This window comes from Benincasa hispida, chromosome 4 (assembly GCF_027475165.1).
Source record: "Benincasa hispida cultivar pf3 chromosome 4, pf3_genome.v1.1, whole genome shotgun sequence".
NCBI lineage: Eukaryota > Viridiplantae > Streptophyta > Magnoliopsida > Cucurbitales > Cucurbitaceae > Benincasa > Benincasa hispida.
Genome location: NC_143481.1, coordinates 20,950,146 through 20,970,302, shown reverse-complemented (window position 1 = coordinate 20,970,302; position 20,157 = coordinate 20,950,146). Strand labels below are relative to the sequence as shown.

The window sequence follows — 20,157 nt, the reverse complement described above, 5'->3', positions numbered from 1 at the left end:
GATATCAACTAAAATTTGACAAAATCTTGATCTGCAACGATTAAAATTGTATATTGATCTAAAAAATTGATAAAATAAAAACATTTGACATTAGTAAGCAAATTTGATTCCAAACTTAAAATTGAATTTGTTTAGTTAATTTTTTTTATACTTTCAAAAAGAATTGTCTCAAGGATTTGTAGGGTGTGTCTATATCATTCAAATTCTCTAATCTATTTCTAATTTTTAGTTTGTCATTAAAAGTTAATTTTATGTTTAATTTGATTGCTGTTGTTAACTTTATTTTTTTTAATACTTACATGACACATTTATTTTTTTCAAAAAAAAAAAAAAAAAGCTTGCGTGACAAATTGCTCTTTTATTTATGAAATATTACGTAGTAAAGTAATTTTTTTTTTAAGTGTGTTAGGAGTGTAAATGTAAAATGGATGGTCTATTAAAATCTTTGGTTAAAATACTTTGAACCCATACTTTCAGTAAATCCTAAAGTTAATTTTAGGTTAACGCTAGTTTTTATAAAACGTGGTAACATTATAATAATAGTTATCATTAAAAAAAATACTCCAATTATAGTTAAAACTAATTTTGACTCAAATAAATATCTATATCTATATATATAAATGGGGCTAAAAATGGAGAATTTTTATCTTTCCTTTTTGCCTTTTAGTTTTTTTCAAAATACCTATTCTATTCTTCTACCCCTTGTTCTAAAACCACATTCTTTAAAAGATCTCATTCATAAAAAGATGTAAATCTTAACAATATAATGAAGAGTTATTATACATTCTAAAACCACCTTTTTTTAAGATACCCCATCATAAAAGATCTAAATTCTAACAATATAATGAAGGGTTATAAATAGAAGATTACTTGGGAAAGTAATAGAAATTTATATTGTCTTTTAAATATCTCTCAAAAGAAACTTTGGTGTGGTAATGATTGTAGAGGAGAAATTTTTGTCAGCACTTTTCACGAGCAAAACACATCACGTCTCCCAACAATTTTTTGTTAGTTTTCTTTTTGTTACCGTCTAACCAAAGAATGGAAGTTTGTTTTCCTTCTTTTTCCTTTATTGATGTTTTTTTTCCTTTTGTCAATGAATTCAGATGATTAAACTTAAGATGAATGCTTTCTAAAATTGGTCATGAACGAATAGAAAATTGCTTGAAAAATTAGAAAACATTTAGATGGTCTTCAAAATATCTCTCAATGCTAGACCAACAATCTTCTAAAAGAAACTTTTGTGGTATGGTGGTGATTGTAAGAGCAGTAATCTTTGTCGGCATGAGTGTTTTTTACGAGGCACATCATGTCGCCCAATATTTTTTTTAATTCAATGATTAGTGTCTTTTTTTTCTTATGTTATTTTCTAACAACAAAAAAGAAGTTTTTTTTATTGATACTTTTTCTTTTGTCAATAAATTTAGATGTTTAGACTTAAAATGAATGATTTTTAAAATTGTTCATGAATGAAAATAATTCATGTGGTTAATTAATGATGCTTGCTTGTTTTTTTATTCTAGATATTTTTTTTATTTGAAGGCATTTGATTTGAGAGGATTATTTATCCATCTCACTTGCCACATATTTGGAGGGGCAATCTACAATTCCTACAAAATAGTTCTTTCCTAAATATTTTAATATACAATTTTATGGACTTCTTTCATAAGTTTTTGCAAATTTCTCCCCCTATATGTCTATCGATCTCACGAAAGATGTAAGTGTTTATTTGATGTAAGTATTTTTTTGAATATCGTATTTACTTTTAGTGTTTGATTCAATTTAGGGGCTTAATATTTTTTTCCCTATATATTTCTTTAATAAAATTAGGAATACATAGCTTATGTGGTCTATTTAATTAATTTATTGTTTTCTAAAACTTTTGTTGACTCATTTTGATGAAGAAGAATGAGAAGTCAAGTATGTACATTTTCTATTTCATAGATTATAATCTCTATCCAATTTGATTTTTTATATAAATGTAATGGATTTAATAGATTTAAATATAAAAAAAAAAAAAGAGAAAAAGAGAAAAAGTGAGATATAGAGGAAGGGCGAGAAATTTAGAGAAGAGGAGGAGATATGGAGAGAGGAGAAAATTAGTAAGAAGCAAAATTGATTAAATCTTCTTTTTAAAAAAACACAACCAATTTCATCTTTTCCCTTTTTGTTAATTCAATTATTTATTAATTTTTCTTTATTATTATAATTTTTCTTATATTTTTATTGATACCATAAGCTTATAGTTATATTTAATACAAGATATAGTGAACACTTTATTTTATTTTCAAGTTAATGAAGTAAGATAACAATTTAATTATATATATATATATATATATATATATATTTTTGATGTTTTTACCTTCTTAAAAAAGTGTGTTATACTTTAAATTTAGAAATTACATTAAAAATAATAATTATGAGCTTTTTTCTAAATCAAATATAACAAAAAAAAAAAAAAAGATTTTGAGAGAGTTTTTAAAATGAAATATTGTAAATAGTCACACAAATGTTAAAATTATAATAATGAGATTTGTGGAAAAGAAAATTGTCTGTGGTTTTACTTTTAAAATTTTTAGATAAAGTATATGTTTTCCTTTTAAATATAGCACAATAGCAAAACGGTTGGTAAAAATATCTTTTAACCACAAATTTCATTTCTTTTTGCATAATTTTAACATATAAAATTCAACCAATATTTGAAACACACACCAAGAAAAGAAATTAAGGATAGGTAATAAAACACATTTACTAAAAAATTATCGAAGAAAAAAAATATAGAATAATTTTAGAAGTTTGTAGAGTTTGGAAGTTAACACAATTCAAGCAACTCATGAAATAGACAATGAAAAAGATTAGAGTATTTTGATAAATATCATTGTGTTCGAATACTTTAAATATTATTTTATATCCTAAAACTGCATATAAATTAATATTTTATATTAATATCCGTAACCAATCATGTTAGAAAATAAATACATTTTAACACACTCCATCAAAAGTTAAAGAAAAATGATAGATTGAGTACCTCTTTATCCATAATAAGTTTCTAATTTTCAACGTTTCCTTTCTAAAGAAATAAACGTCCTGAAATTTGATAATTTATGTGTATTTGTCAACATTTTTTTTTTTATATGTAAATCATGAAAAACAATATCAACCCGAATGGTTGTATCCCATTGGCATTAAAAGATACATAGGATTGCAGGCTATTTAATTACTGAAATGTAAATTTATTTTGACATATGCGTTTGCTTTTTTTTTATTTGATTTGGTGATTAATAGGGAAAATGTTTTTTTTTCTTTTTAAGAGGGATTTTTTTTTTTGTCACACGAAAATAAAAGTGTAACGATGAGGATAGCCATGACGTAGGAATATAGTTTTGGGTTGTTTTTAAATATAGAAAAATAAACCAAAATATTTATAAGATTTAGCAAAATTTTAGAACTATCAATGATAGACATTGATAGAATATAGAAAAATAAACCAAAATATTTACAAGCAAAATTTTAGAACTATTAATGATAGATACTGATAGAATATAGAAAAATAAACCAAATATTTACAAGATATAGCAAAATTTTAGAACTATCAATAATAGACGTTGATATCAGTATCTATCATTGATAGTTCTAAAATTTTGTTATATCTTGTAAATATTTCAATAGTTTTATCATTTGAGATAATTTTCCTATAATTTTTTTACTTTATCGAGAAGAACTATCATTTTAGTCCAAGTTTGTAATTTATATCAATCATTTTGCTTCTTTAGTTTTTTTTTTCCCATTGTTAGTTTCTTTGGGTCTTTTGCTTTCTTTGGTTCGATTTTTTAAAATAATAATATGTTATTTTAAAACTAATTATATTTTTACTTAATTAGCAAGAGTCGATCCTAAAAACAATATAATTGTTCATAAACCAAGAAATGTGTAAAAACAAATTTAAAAATTTAAAATAATAAGCCTCAAAACTATGCAAATGACAACGCATAATAATGAAAATAATTCAAAATAGAATAGTTTCAATTTTTTTACTTTAATTTGCACAATTTTTTTTATACATGGTATTTTATACTGAGTTTATCTAATTTGTAACTTGTAAAAAAATAATAATAATAATAATAATTCTATATAGTTCAACTCATAAATTCATTATAAGTAAACTTTCAAGTTTGTTTATAATTTCACGTATACCTACTTTAGACATTAGAAATCACGTGGCTTAATCACGTGCAATGCACGCATTCTGAAACTAGTGATTTTAAAAGTTGGAATGGAAAATTTATCATTTTTTTTCAAAAGTTCAAAAGTAATTTTAAAAAATGGTAAATATATCATTAAAAAAAACAAACAAACAAATAAAGTTGCGTTCATGCATCTTCCTCGTCTTTTCTTCCCAAATCGTTTCTGGAATCGGAATATGTTATCGTCTCAACTGAAAGGGTTTATAAATTATTTTATAAATTTGAACACTCATTTAACAACTATTTAGTTCCTTTTATTAATTGATCGCGATTTGATTGTTTGCTGTGCATGAAAAGTTGAAAACACACTGTGCACTTGAAAAGTAAAAAGGACTTTTACAGTTCTTTAAAAGAAAAAAGTGGGGGTAAAACCGTAAAAGACAGTGAGGTGACCATGTAATATAGGCTGATATCAAGGGGAAAGAAGGGAAAAAAACTATCAATTTTCATTTTTTTAATTTTTTATTTTTAAATCCATGAATGAGTTGGCATTTACTTAAATTCTAAGTATGTGATTATCTCTAAGCATTTACTAAATCAAATGTCATTGGTATCAATTTTCATGATAAATTTTAAATTTTATCATATTAATCTTAGTACTTAATTAGATGTTACCATTTCTATCTTCTATTCAATTTTTGTTACTTTGTCAACTAATTTTAACAAAAAGCCATGTAAACATCATTTCAATAATATCAAGTTTAGCATAAATATAAGTTTAATCAATATACAAATTAACCATAAAATAATTGTGCGAAAACTCATAAATTTTAACGAAAATTCAACTTTAGTATTTTTTTTTTTTTGAAATACATGTATTTTACAATTTTCTTTTATCTAACTTCACGTGGGTGCTTGCTTAAAAAGGATATAAGTTTAACGAATCAATAGATAAAATTTGATATTTTCCCCCATAGTAATAAACCAAGTTAAATGAGCAGCATATGTACGGGAAAACAAAGCCATATCTATCAAATATCAACAGCGTTTGGAAGATCCATTTCTAAGAGACGATTTATTCGAAATTCAATTTACTTCAATATTGTACAACCAACCCCTATTTTTATTAGCACCTTTTATTTATTATTATTATTTTTTTTTGGAAACAAAACATTTTTATTAGCACCTTTAGCAATACATTATTTTCAACCATCAAATTTTTAATAATAAAAAAAGGTACATTAAAATTAAAAAAGAAATCTAAATAAGTATTGATTTCTTAGATTGAAGACAGAACTATCAACACATAGAACAATTAAAATTATGAGAAAGGGGGAACCACAAGGCAATCCATCTAGTGAACCAAAAAAATAAAAGTGAACACACAGAAGATGGAATATGCTTTACTACTACTTTACATAAGATGTCTGGATTATCAAATTTGTTGGTGTGACCAATTAACACATTCTGTAATCTCCTTGGTGACAGCAGCGATGTTTGGCAAAGTGGAAGCAATGGAAAATCAACCCTTTTTGGGCATGGCAGCAAGCCTTGTGTACATCCTTGCCATTGATCGATATCCTCGGACATCGCCTGAACGCAGAAGGTTTCCTGTAAACAATACGAGTAATTAGAAGAATTTGAATATTACTGGTATCCACCTCTGGAAAATGCATGGCTTTAAATGTTAGCGAGTTTGATCTCCAAATAATTTACAAAACCGGGCAACATGATTCAGTCGATTTACCTCCAAGGGAAAACCTAGTATGTGAAATGTTGGGAGATTCTCTCCACGGTCTTAGTTCAAGCTTCCCACCATACTACTTCCATCTTATGAGTTTAGGACTTGTTATTTACTTTCTAGCAACACTTTCAAAATCTACACCAAGTTTGAAAACTAAAAAAGTAAAATTTAAAATCTGGCTCAAAATTCAAATGTTACCTTAAGAAACCTGAAGAAAGTTGTATAGAAATCGTGAGAAAGCACGCACAATTTTCAAAAACCAAAAACTAAAAAAAGATCAAATCTAATCCTTGTGCATATAGAAGCCAGCTTAGGAAGGGCCAGACTTCCCCAAAGATTAGTAGGGTGAGCTGTGAGCCTAACGCAAAGAGGGAGGTCCCCCCTAATATCTCAGCTTTTTTTTTGGCATAAGAAACAACAAAATATTTCATTCCCCAAAAGCCAAAAGACAGCCTAGAAGGCAAAGGGACAAGGCGTCCACTCCCCAACACAGGATTTACAGTAAGACCATCCCATCTAGGTTGACGGAGTCAGTTGTGTAATTACGAAAAAAAGTTTGAGTTAGGTACTTCCAATTAGAGGTCCCCAAATATCTTTTCTAAAATATATTCAGTCGATTCAGTTTCAAAATGTATAACTGAGCATTAGCTGATCAGCTTGGTTCAACCCAGGTGTTTCTTCTAGAAATGTGAAAACTATAGGATGGAATATAGAAGAAAACAAGCATAAATTCCAAAAACAGAAGATTAAGGGCCCTTTGGATTGACTAGAGAAAAAAAAAGTGTTTTTCAAAAAAATCATTTTTATTTAAACTCTTTTGCTAAAAAATGTTTAAAATGAACTTTGAAAGTATTTCAGAAGTTATTTTGAGTGGTTGTCAAATACTTCAATTTTTTTTCTAAAATGACTTATTTTCAAAATTAAACACTTGAAAAGTTAATCCAAACACACACTGAGAATGAAATCATAGGTTCTTTTAACTACTTTGCCACATTACCAGTAATCACAATTCACACCATCACAAAGATTCAAATAAAGAAGCATGTAAATCAGGAAAATTCAACATAAGAACCCATGTAAACTCACCAGAATCACAATTTAACGGGCTATCAGGTTCTGGATGAGCCATCAAAGCAATTATAGCCCTACAAAGAGATTGGAGAGTCCACGCTGGGCTCCATGCATTCTTCAATATATCTAGGCAGATCTCACCCGTCTGCACGAAGGTACAGCAATAAGTATAAAGTGTGGTTCAATTTAACCACTGAAAAAAATTAATGTTTATATGTCTAATGACAGCAATGAAGTGTATTAAAAATAAGGTTCACCGTAAAATAAGACTACAATCACCAAAGGGAATGATCACCATTACCAACATAGTCATCACTAATGCACCGACTGAATTGCTCGGCAACAAGAATTTCACTCATATGAAAGCAGACCACAAAATATATCCATGCTTTTGGATCCTCTCCATAAAAAAACAGCAAGCCTAGCTTTCCACTGCCAATCCCATCTTACATTTGAAGGAGAGGTCATTGCCAAACTACCCCATACAAATATCCACCTCAATTACAACTCTGCCTCCTCCCATAGGGTTCTTCAACTTTTGAGTTCACTCCATAACCCCGAGTTTGCAACACCACATCCATCATTTCATAACAATTATTTAAACTCTTCTCCAATACTGGATGCTTCATCAAATTGCCTTATTTCATCATTGCGACTCCTGTAGTACCTTCTACAATAGGGATATCATCTACTCAATTTCTTGTTGTGCCTCCCTAGAATCCACAAGATGATTTGAACATCCAAGGCCTCCCACACATGATATACCACTAAATTTCATTTTGTATATTCCTCTCCCCTGCTTATGTACTAACTTCTATATAATCTCCCCCTACTCCCACATGCATGGAGGCTCAACAGTATTTGACAACGAGACTCAAAGCCACCTTTTCATTTTCCTCTATACTTTTCATTGGTCTGTGGTCTTTCCATCAGATTTCATCAATTTTCTATCTCATCCTTTAAAGGGAAAAAGAGCCTCCTTTGGATGCAGCTCATCAGAGCCTTTTTATGGTTGTGGGTTGAATGAAATAACCGGATTTTCAACAACAAAGCTCAACAATTTGACCTTTTTTTAGAGGATGTTATCTTCATTGCTATCTCTGGGTGTAAATTGTCTAAGTTATTCCATTCATATAGTTTTGATTCTCTTTTGACCCATTGAAGATATCCTTTATAACTCCTTTGGCTCGGGGCTTCCCCCCCACCCCCTCACCCGTAATTTCATACATCAATGAAATTGTCTCTCATTAAAAAAAAAAAAAACAAAACAAAACAAAAACAAAACAAAACTACTTCTAACTACTCTCCCTTGGACAACGGTACACCCTCCCCAATGGTTGCCCTTTCCTCCATCATGATCACTCCTTATCATTCTTACCACAATCTTGCTGGTGGAAAGTTAGTCAGATCTAGTATAGATTGGACATGGTCGGTAGCTAGTTGGAGTTGGTGGGCTTTCTTAGGGTTCCCTCATTTGGGATTTGGGGGCTCTCAAAGTTTACTGGAGGTTGTTTGGGTGTAACTTCATCAGTTCATGTAGGTACATTTGGGGATATGATGCAAATATTAGCCAACTATAATTCATAAAAAAAATAACATTTAACAATCATGACAGAAGGGCTCATAGTTAGCATAGGATCAAGAAAAACATCAGGGACTTCTACCTTAAAATGAACATTTGGATGGAAAATTTTCGTTAAGAACCGCACTTGAGGAGGTTGCAAAGGGTAATGCTCAGGTACGGAGAAGGCAAGCTGGAAGACACCACCTTCAAAAGGAGTCTCTGACGGTCCCTAAATAAAGTGCATATCAATCATGGTAAGAAACAACTCTGAAATCAATTTTTCATTTGAATAGTTGAGTGTTACCTTGATTAGGGCTGTCCATTTAAAAATGTTGGAATCATCACAAACCAATTGAATATCTGGATCTGCTACCTTTTCTCTTTGAACCTCTTTGTACTCCTTGAACAACCTTGCTCTTGAGGCCTACACAAAACGAAAGATTAAATAGGCTAAAGGCAATCTTGAGGCTTTTCCTCTTAAAGAGGCAAGGCATAAGCCTTGAGGAGGTATGAGGATAAGCATCAATTCTAATTAAGAACATTATTCAAATCCTAAATGTGTGTGATTGAACATGTAATAATTATATATAAGCTGGAAAAAAATAATAATAAAAAAATAGCCCCGTCAATTGGCACTTATGTTTTTAAAGCCTAAGAAGTAAAAGTATTAATAGCTATTCAGTAACAAAGATGCATGAAGCTAATTGAAATCACCCGATGACCATTAAAACACAAAAGTATACAAGTCGTCTATAATTATGGGTAAGTATGAGGTAAAAATTCACTATCATACAGATTACAGGGTGATAACAAAAGCCTGACCTGAGAGAAACCATATATTACAATTACATTGGGAAAAAAATGCAGATGAATCCAGAAAAATATAAAAACTTGGAGAAAATCCAAATACTTCATGCTGTTACCCAACACCACATAACAGAGACGTACATAGTTTTCTTAAGGGAATGAGAAAGAAAGAGCATTAGCAAAAGGTTAGATATGTGCTAGAATGAAATCAAACTTGAACGGCAATGATAAATTTCAGTGAAGCTACAACAAGGAAAGATACATTAACTTGAGAGATTTTGATAATATTACATTCGAGTTGAGAAGAGAAATTTTAATCCACCACTGATAAAGGGGAGATGATAATACATGACTACTCAAACTATGCTAACATTGGCACTTGGTGGTTTTAAAGGTTCGAAATAGAGATCAACGGGATAAAGTGAAGGGGGGAAACGCCAATTAACACAAAAGTTAGTTGTACACAAATTGGCAGACACTCGAAACATTCCAATTGTCAACAAACAAAATGAACTCAACTCCCACAATCCAATGAGTAACTCTTCTCACAGCAAATCGCAAGTTATGACTGTTTTGTGGCAGGCTGAAATTTGTGCTACATTTTCTGGGGTTTATGGGACAAGAGAAATAATAGAGTCTTTATGGTATAAAGAGGTTTTTCGATGATGTATGGTCCCTTATTAGATTCTCTATTCCTCTTTTAACCTAAATTCCCGACCCTTTTGTAATTATTCACTAGGTCTCATTGTAATTGACTAACCTTTTTGTATGTATTGTATTCTTTTATTTTTTTTTCGCAATTATCTCATAAATATACATATATATAACTAAGTACAGTAGCTAACCTGCATTATAGATTCTCCCAGACGAAACAAGCAGCTTCAAGCCTAAAATTCTCAAACCAGCAAAATTACCGGCCGACAAACTGCAACCGGTCTCAATAAAAACTACACACAAGAATAAATCATAATTAGTAAAATCATAAGGATTTGTTGAATGCATGAGCATAATATCAAACCCTAGAGAAGAAATTCCAGGTGAAAAGAAAAAAAAAAAGAAAGGGAAATTCATAGACTAAAGAATTCCTTCTGAACGGAGAAACTAGATAAGCACAAATTGACGGAAATTGACAGCAACTATGGATTTCTACAAGCAGATTGACCAATAATTCGGAAAAGTCGAAAATTATACAAAACAGAACAAAAGAAACGCTCACAATCAACAATAAGATCGATTTGTCGTGCAGATACGAGCTCGAGGCAAACTGAAGATGTCGCAATAGGGGAAGCGCCAAAGCTTTAATCGAAGAGGATATCTATGGAGCGTGGTTTGCGGTCTATCGTATTCGTATCAGCAACCTTTTCAAGACTCTATCGGCCGTCTTCCTTTGGTAATTCGTAGCTTCTTGTGGTGATGAATCTCGGGAATTGAAATTGTTTTCTATATTTTTCTTTTCTGATTATTGTATTTAACAGCACTTCGTCAATTCTCCATTTATATTTCCGTGTACCTAAATATTTAATAATAAGATAACAATCTCTCCTAATGGAAATGGCCAATGGGACCATTGCAATTTTAATTTAAAAAAAAAAAATTGAAAATTGGACGTATGTGTCAAGATTTTACTTTTTTTTATACATGGTAAAAAAATTTCACATAAAAATTTGATTGCTATCTGATTTATATGTGATTGTTATCTGATTTGTATGTGATTGCTATATAATTATCATGTGATTGTCATACCTGTAATTACAAAAAAGTTGAAGTCATGACTTTGGTTTTTTAAAATGTATTTGTCATGCAATGCAATTTTCTTTAAGAAATATTCACATTTATGCGTGGATTCAAATTCCAAATGTGTCTTATAAATATAATTCGTTAAATTACAAGTTTATCCCCAAACATGTTTGTATCTATTTTATCTGTCCCTAGAATTTAAAATATGTTTAACATGTCTTTGGATTTCAATTTTATGATCAATAAGTCTCGATGTTTAATACGTTATTAAACTTTAATTTTGTGTAATTTATAGACTTACAAGGTGCAACCTTAAAAGTTTAAGATTATATTAGACATGCAATTTTATATTTAATGAATCAATTAAGTTTTGAAAATTTGAATATGTTAAGGATTTATTAGACAACAAAATAATTTAAAATTCATAAATCTATTAGACATTTTAAGATATGCGAGACACAAAGTTAAATGTTTCGAGACCTATTAAATACATTTGAAAGTGCAATATAAATAAATCTGAATGGTCATGGACTAAACTTGTAATTTAACTAATATATATTGAAATAATAAAATAATCACTAATTCATCATAACTCAGTAATTGAGCAATCTTTTTTTAAGTTGTTCAAATTCCACCCCCTTTATATTTGAAATACTTCTTAAAAGCCAAAAACATTAGTTTGGCTCTCCCCTCAAATTACATTTGTTCGACAATTTGAACTCATTCACGTACCATGTTATTAAGACATCAATTTCTTTGTTAACGATTGCATCAACCTAATAAGATTTGAGGTATCATAGCTCCACATTTGTAAAAAAATTTGTAAAAAATATTACCCACTTTGTATTTCATATCTTTACTTTTAATTTCACCTAAAAAGTCTATGTACCAAAAGAAATATTGTACAACGACGAAGGCCAATTTAGTATTTCTAAGACCCAATAACACCGATCTTTTACTTTTTTTCTTGGCATTTCTCAAATTTGATCCAATTTTAAGAAACGTTTTTTTTTTAAATTTAGAAACAAAAAACAGGAGAATAGCAAACAAGTTTGTTTCTTACAAAATGAAAAACTGAAAATATCAAGGTTTTTTCTTATCTATCAACGTAAAGACTTTATAACATTCCCAACTATAATCAATCCGAGACTTTATAACATTCTCAACCATATTTTTAAGAGCAAATGAGGCAGACTTCTCAACACTTTTGACCTTAACTCAAACAAAGGTCATGGGTTCACATAATCACATTATAATTTCCATTAAGAAAAATGCGGCAAAAATTATCTGTCTTTTAATTCTAATCTGAAAACAAAACAGCTTAGTCTTATGTAACTATTCCATAAACTGATAAGAACTCTTAGAAAAATAGTACAAGATACAAATGATAATAACGGATCATGCTAAAAAATTTATTGATCAAACAAGTAAAATGAATAAGAGATGAACTTTACACTAAAGTTATTTATTTAAAAAAAGGAGAGAAAAAATCAACAGAAGGTCAAATTTTAATGCAGGTTGTTCTCCCAAGGCTTTCCTTCTCTTTTCCTTTTTCCATCCCTCTACAAGAAATATACACTATTTCAATACTCAAACAGGCAACAAGAATGAGGGGGCCAAAGGCAAACACTATATGTATGCAATGTGAAACAAGAGGCGTAAAAATAAACAAAGGAAAAAAGCATCCGCGATCATTTCACATGCTACCAGCTCTGCCGGGAGTCGATTTCGTGGGTTTGAATTTTGCAATGTCAACGAGGTCGCCGAACAGTTTATCCTCTGGTTTATTGGCTGGCTTCATGGGAGGCACATAAGATAAAGCAGAAGCTTGAGAAGACAAATTGCTCATACTCATATCATCTCTTATGGACAGGCCATACATTTGCTGCTCAAGATATTGTTGGGGCATTTGAGGTTGACCATAGCCATAGCCAGGATTGTATTGGTTGTGGTTGCCATACATCTGTTGAGGGTAATATGGTTGTGTCACCTGGTTAGCCTGCGGATGTTGCTGAGGCATCGGCATACCCATATTTTGCATGCCCGGGATCTGCGGTGGAGGCATCGGCATACCCAACTGATGGTTCGGATTAACATGGCTATTCATGTTAGACATTTGACCACTCGTTATTGGCTGGATGTACATACCTATACCTACAACCTCGTTCCCCATCGATTGGGGTCCTTGGGGATGTCCACCGAGTCCATGTGAGACGATAACCTGAGTAGTAACCTGCATTGGTTGAGGGTAATGAGAGCCTGCTACTGGGCTGCCATCATCAGAAGACTGAGCTTCCCAGGGCGGAGGTGGCAATGAACCAGTTTGCGGACCTGTCAAACAAACCAACATCATGTAAGTCTTGCATATGTTCACATTGAACTCGAAAATGAAAAATGCCAAAAAAAAGGTAGGTGAAATTCATGACTAATTAAGAGACGCACGCAACAGAACATTGGCAGAAAGAACACAGAAAACTTGTAACTCCCAGGAATATGGAAACACAAAGATGTAGAATCCTGCCATGTTTCAGCTTAAGTTGTAACGGAATAACAATCATGATCTAGCCTTCTAATGCGAGCCAAGAGTAGATAAAAGTACCATAGACAGGTGAATGGGGCTGCTGTTGCTGCTGAGGAGGAGTTTGACCATTCCAGGCAGAACCTGGGCCCTGCATGTACATCGATTGCTCATAATTAGGAGAACCCATGTTCATGACGTTCCCATTCGGATACAATCCAGCTTGTGGGGAATGAACATTTGGCTGCTGCTGCTGCTGCTGTTGAAATTGCGAAGCATGTGGGTGCGGGGGTTGCCCACCGGGACTGATAGGAGGGGGATTTGCAGGATTAGAGGCATTGTTACCATCAGAGAACATGTCAAATAGAACAAGAGCATTTTGATCTGATGCAGGAGGATTAGGTTGTTGCTCTCCAAGAGGAACAAGAGCCAGTGAAGTCTCTGCCTTTGGTGAATTGAAGTCGCCGCTCAGCAGGTCTACGTTGGGTTCAACTCTACCTGGTGGAGCTGGTCCATTAGTTGCAGCAGGTGCAGGAAGCAACAACTGGTTCAGGGTTTGAGACCCTTCACCAGCATTTGAGGCGGCAGCTCTGCAGAACAATTAGACGTCAATACACAACCGATATGGTAGTAATGACTTAAATGACCAGAACCAAATTTTTTAGCATTCGGTGAAATCTTACAAGCATCATCAATCTTCATCTAAAAAGTTCAATCAAATACATGCAATATACCATGAATTACCATACTGCAAAAAGTAATCAACTCCAAAAGACAATTACTTTGTCTCGGGCTGTTTGCTGTTATCTCCAGTGTCGATAAGAGGACGGTCTACATCAACGAGTGTTGTAGCAGATTCAGACTTTGGTTTCTGAACAACAGGATTTCCAGAAGAAATAGATTCATGCCTAGCAAGTAGCCTCTGAAGATCATCATTAAGTGCAAGTCCTTGGCAAAGTAGTGACTCATCCCTGTACCAGGGTTACGAAATAAACATAAATACATGCATATATAAAACGTGCGTCCAGTAAGCGTGCATTAATGTACATTTCATAGACTAGTTGTTCCACAATAAGTAGAGCAGAAAGCAACATACAATGCTTGTAATACTTGAATTACCTCATAATACTTCAAGCAAACTCACGCAACAAAATCACATTTAATACTGAATGTAGGCCAGGCTACCAAACAGTGGCAGTAGCGTAGATACAGTTCATGTAATTACTTTCTTTTTTAAACGGTCAATTGAAGATCTTTTGTAGTTCCTTCGCTCAAGAAAACCATTTCTGTATTCTTTCTTTCTTTCTTTCTTTAATGAAGTCATTTTTTATTCAAAGGAAAAAAAATTAACGAACAAGGAAAGAAAGAAAAATTTCTTTGCAAAAAAAAGGAAACAAAAAAATATATGCTGTAACGTAGTAAAAATGATCTTCTGAGAACGAAATAAAACCAATTTGACAGCCAAATCAAGAAAACATATATGCAGTAATGTAGTAAAATGATCTTCTGAGAATGAAATAAAACCAATTTGACAGTCCAAACCAAGAAGACATCTCATATGAATATTATTGATGTTTTTCTCTTCATTATGATGTTGAAATGAAATGACACTTCAAGGCAATTATATAAGAAATTAATCATCTGGAACTGGTGTACTACTCATGTACCACTTATTATCGCTTATCCAAGAATCTTGGCTATTTTGAAGGACAAGGAAATCTCAACTTTTCAAGCTGGGGTTGCTAGAACCAAAAGTTGAAATTAAACGTCAGAAGAAATCTAGAAGATGAGAAGATGGGAGGATTTTGGGAGCATATACTAGAAATCCTAAGTAATATTTACCCAACTAAAAGGGAAAATGGGAGAAGGCTATAGCTTCAAGATACAGAGCTTTCTTTGTCAGATTTCTCTTCTTAAAATAAACAAACTTCAATGTATAGAAAAGTAAGGAAATGTGCACCGCAATATGAAAGGGGCAAGGAGAATTAGTATAAAGTCGCTAAGCAGAAAAAAATGTTGAACATTTCTTCTATACTGCTGTTACAGTAGGAAATGCTGGGACATCTTACTGGAACAAGTTTAAATGTCCTGGGTCTTTGGGAATAAAGCAGAGGAGAATATGGGTCTACTTTTCTCTGGCCATAAATTCAGAAGGAAAGGAAATATTATGAGGAATGCAGTAAAGCGATACTATAAAATACTGAACTGATGGGAATTCAAAAAAAGAAAAGCCAGTGAAAATCTTTTTTTATTATATCAATGAGTTGTTTAATAATCACTGAGAAGAAAAAAGATTGGACAGAAGTGGTTGATACAGATAATTTACTTTTACATGGCGTTCATTATCTAATTCGGAAAAAAAAAAGAAAAAAAAAACCTACCACTTTCATTGAGGAAAAAAAATGGATGAATCTAATTCGTTTTTGTAATTACTCCATTTTAAGGATTAAATCGAATTAGGGTATATTTTGTGAACTCTAGTATAGAAAGTAAGTTTTTGCTAATTTTCGCAAAATCAACAAAAGAATATGTTTCCTCTTCATAACAAAAAAACCAAAAAGTATATTTGTGCAGGCACAATCGGGAACAATAATGTCAATGGGAGCACTGACATGCATAAAAGCAACTATAAGTATGAGGTCTTACGCTGTTGAGTTAACAAGGTGAACCACCCTCTGCTTGTAAGTACGGCATTGGTCAACCAAGTCAACGATAACTTCCTGTCTGATAGCCTGACAGATAAGAAATCCCAACATGAATAGAGTCAAGAATCCACATAGCATGTGATTTGACGGAAGAATAAAATTCATCCCAGGTATGTCATGAGAAAAAACATCGTTTTGCTTTCATTTTAAACTACTAAAGTACCTCTTTATTCCCTGGTTCTAATGCATTAAGCATCTCTGAAAGAACATCCATAATTCCACGAGCATTTTGAATTTCAGTCAGGCTGAAAAGATGGAATCAAAATAAGTTTCATAGATCCATATTAACTATATTTATAAAATGGACAAGAATACTACGATGATGAAAAACAAGAACAAAAGAAGTTTCTGCACCTTAAGGTCGGAAACTCAGACTCGGCAGAGGTCTCAGCACCATCTTGCTGATTTCGATCAGCATTCCGTAGATTAGGAGGATATGATGCCAAAGGTTGTGTTTGTGGGGGGGTGAATACAGGTGCGGAGCTCTCAGATCTCTGGGGGAAAACTGCCCCAGCACGCTGAAATAAAAAAAGTATTAATGCTCACATGCTCATGTCATGATAACTAGCAGAAGATGGTGCATGCATGAAAAATAGAACTGAGATGATTCACACACACATGCAAAAATGACAAGTTCAAAGATTAAAGTATTTCAATGAATTCAATCAATCTCAATTGGGCACAAAAGAACGCTTTACAACACTTACCAACAATTCCTGGTATGCAGCATAATATTGTGGATATCTTGCCCTAGGTCCTCCAAAAGCTTCTTGCCAAGTATCTATCAGAATCAATATCTTCTCTTTGACGCGAAAATCAGGCTACATTATGCCCAAAATTGCTGAGATGTTATTCTATGAAAGAATGACGGCTGAAGGAAAAGAGCAACAAAAATATTTTGGATGAAATCCTACCTTCTTCTTCACCATTTTTACCATCTCATGAAGAAGACCCTTCTCTGCCACATGCATATGAACAATGTCCCCACAATTCTTAATGATTGTTTCCAACAGCTAGAATGTTAGATATGACAAAATCAGAAATTAACTTAATCCTCTATAACATAGAATACCAAGATTTAATAAACTCAATGTGGCTGCAGGAAACAAAGTAACGCAAGCTTAAAAAGTTGATCAGCAAGTTTAATAGAATCAGATTAGTAACTTCCTGAAGAATTATTGTAGTAGGCTTGAGGTAGTATCTTATCTCAATATTCTCCTTTCGGCACATGGAACCAAAGATAAATCAGTAAAATCTTCAACTAACAAACTGTGCCCTTTTTTTAAGCTTACTTTCTTTTTCCTCACAAGAAATGTAGACTTTCTATTAAGCAGAGATTCGTATACAAAAACATTATGCCGAAATGAGGGATAGCTACACCATAATTCTATGAGCAAATTTTGTGATTATGGACATTATGGTGAAAACTGAAAAGGCTTGGAATCAATGGATATTTAGAGTATTATCTATTTAGCACCTTGAACGAAGGACTTCACCACATTTTTCCTGTGATTATGGCCATTTTGAAAGCATACTTGCATATATCTCCTCTTTATCAAGGAACACTATCCCCCACCACTACTTTTGAATCTATATGCGTCATAGTCCACTATCAAAGAACTTTTACTGCCTTTATGCAAAGAGAATGTCTATTTTACCTCTAGCAAGAATTAACTTTTTTTTTAATCTGCAACTCTTTGTGATTCTCACGTCCAATCAAAGAAACCTAAACCCCAAACTTAATTATAAGTAAATGACAGTGATTTAACTACGACATATTCCATTTAGAACAAACATGAAATGGATTTGCAGTAGTTGCCTCCACTCGAACAAGGAAAAACGGATTCAGGATAATAATATGTATTTTTTCCCCTTCTTCTTCTGGTGAGAAATAAGATAACAACCGAGCTATACAACAAACAACATCGTCTTTGATCCTTCTAAGAAACAAAATCTGAAACTAACAATATCATGCTGCTTAGATATTGATGTCCAAGTAGAAAAAAAATTGTGCAATCAACAGAGTAAATATTGCCAATAAAGTCAACATGACATCGAATGCATAGAAATAATAAAATAAATTAAAAATAAGTCTATCTTAGGGCTTACCGTCAGGGCAAGAAGTTGAACTTTTGCGTTCTTGCTTCCAAGGCGTTTCTTTATACCTTTAACAACATCTTTCGCTTGCCTGAAAATTTCCCAATGAAATAGTGAACTCCAACCCAATGGTTAGAAACTTAGGAAAGATAAATGACGAAAACGACCCAACGTTCAATGAAATAACGGAAGGGTAGTCAAATTACTCCTTGTCAAGGAATCAAATTAAAACGAAAACTTAGCAGAAAATCTTCAGCCTTAATCAGCAGCGAAAACCTGCTGAAATTTCTCATTTATTTATCGAGATGCATGAATGGTCAGTTGCTGAGTCGCAAATCATAATTTCCATTTGAATGCAGAAAAAGAACATAGGGAAGAAGCCAGTTTCGATTCGGGTTGTCTTCAATCTTCAGTTAGTAAATACAACAAATTAAAAATCCCAACAGGAGAATTCCAGTAATCATTTATTTTTGCGACGAACAGATTCTCAGCAACCAAACACAAGAATAACCACTCCCAAACTCAAACAATTCTTTCGCCCAATCATTTAAAAATAGCTCATAATATGAACAGATAACTTCTTCAAAACTGGAAGAAAAAAATGACAAAAACAATTACTGGAAACGAAAAACGATAAACCAAACAATCGGATGCAATGCGTACCCAGGGTCATGATTCAACATATCACAGATCTCGATGTTCATCGCCCAATCTGGACCAATCAACATATCGCTCGTAGCACGCGCCACCACGGAATTCACCATCTCTCTTCCGCGCAAAAAATACTGCCAGATCGGAAGAAAAAATTCCTATTCCGACAACCGTACAAGTTTCCACCGGCGACGGGAAATAGTTTGCCGGCTAATTAGCTGAATATTCCGTCCACTCTCTCTCTCTATCTCTCACAAAATCGCTCTCCGGCCGCGAGATCGCCAGTAACCCCCCCTTTTTTCTCTCGACAAACAAACAATACTTTTCCCCCTTTTTTTTTTTTTTTCCTTTTTTTTCTTTTTTTGTTTTTTTTTCTTAAACGCATTTTAGTTTGCTTTCCCAGAGGCATTAGATGAAACTAAAATGGAAGGCCAGTGAAATGGCGCCACGTGTAAATCAACGATCCACTTTCGTTGTGTAGTACTGAGGTGGAAGACTTTCGTTCCGTCGGCTCGACCGACCCTTTTTTTTAACCATCAAGCGGTTCCGGTTCTTTGTGTTCACCACTTTATATGGGTCGGCTTTTCGCCGGGGAATTTTCCACTGCGACGCGCGACCATGAACCTGCCCAATCATTGTTTTAGTTTTTCAATATCCGGGTTAGACGGTGTAATGGTGGGGATTAAATTTAATTGGAAAAATTAAATTCGGTTTGGTACAAAAGTAAATATGAAAACAATTAATTAAATAAATTATTAAACAAAATTGTATTTTATATCATCAGATATATGTGTGGTAGTAGATTTAAAAATTTGATCCTAATTTAAAACCATTTCCAATCTATTTGATAATATATTTATAAATAATAAGATTTTATTTGGATATTATTGTAGTTTATAAAATAATTGCTGACAGTTGTACTTTTAGAAAAATTAGCTGTGAAAAGAAGTGAAATGATGTTTGGTAAATTTCAGCTCAAACTTGAAAAAGTAAGCTAGAATGTTTGGTAAATAAATATAAGAATATCTTATTTTAGATATAATAAATAAAATGGACTTGTAATCAACTTTTTTTTTAAA

At 32.4% G+C, this 20,157-nt stretch overlaps 2 protein-coding genes across 2 annotated transcripts; both read right to left on the bottom strand.

Annotated features, from left to right (window-relative positions):
• Positions 1–5,431: 5,431 nt before the first annotated feature.
• On the bottom strand, positions 5,432–10,882 carry PEX4 (peroxin4). The gene is made up of 6 exons (XM_039030857.2): positions 10,587–10,882; positions 10,216–10,317; positions 8,868–8,987; positions 8,664–8,792; positions 7,015–7,144; positions 5,432–5,795 (listed from the first exon to the last, which is right to left on the bottom strand). Exons 2-6 carry the CDS (start codon positions 10,219–10,221, stop codon positions 5,707–5,709), a joined length of 474 nt encoding a protein of 157 aa, XP_038886785.1. The 5' UTR covers positions 10,222–10,317; positions 10,587–10,882; the 3' UTR covers positions 5,432–5,706.
• Positions 10,883–12,556: 1,674 nt separating this feature from the next.
• Positions 12,557–19,481, bottom strand: LOC120075595 (ENTH/VHS/GAT family protein). The gene is made up of 10 exons (XM_039029133.2): positions 19,091–19,481; positions 18,440–18,518; positions 17,245–17,343; positions 17,038–17,151; positions 16,685–16,848; positions 16,494–16,575; positions 16,272–16,357; positions 14,408–14,596; positions 13,707–14,215; positions 12,557–13,438 (listed from the first exon to the last, which is right to left on the bottom strand). Exons 1-10 carry the CDS (start codon positions 19,189–19,191, stop codon positions 12,804–12,806), a joined length of 2,058 nt encoding a protein of 685 aa, XP_038885061.1. The 5' UTR covers positions 19,192–19,481; the 3' UTR covers positions 12,557–12,803.
• Positions 19,482–20,157: the final 676 nt, after the last annotated feature.

Bases quoted from the DNA above. Each gene is read 5' to 3' on its own strand.
- PEX4 (XM_039030857.2), bottom strand. The intron at 8,793-8,867 runs GTAACACTCAAC...CACTTTATTTAG, and splicing joins AATGGACAGCCCTAATCAAG to GGACCGTCAGAGACTCCTTT. The intron at 7,145-8,663 runs GTAGAAGTCCCT...ACCTTCGTGCAG, and splicing joins ATCCAAATGTTCATTTTAAG to ACGGGTGAGATCTGCCTAGA.
- LOC120075595 (XM_039029133.2), bottom strand. From the start codon at position 19,191: ATGGTGAATTCCGTGGTGGCGCGTGCTACGAGCGATATGTTGATTGGT. The intron at 17,152-17,244 runs GTAGGATTTCAT...GGCATAATGTAG, and splicing joins TAAAAATGGTGAAGAAGAAG to CCTGATTTTCGCGTCAAAGA. The intron at 16,358-16,493 runs GTACTTTAGTAG...CTTATCTGTCAG, and splicing joins TAGAACCAGGGAATAAAGAG to GCTATCAGACAGGAAGTTAT.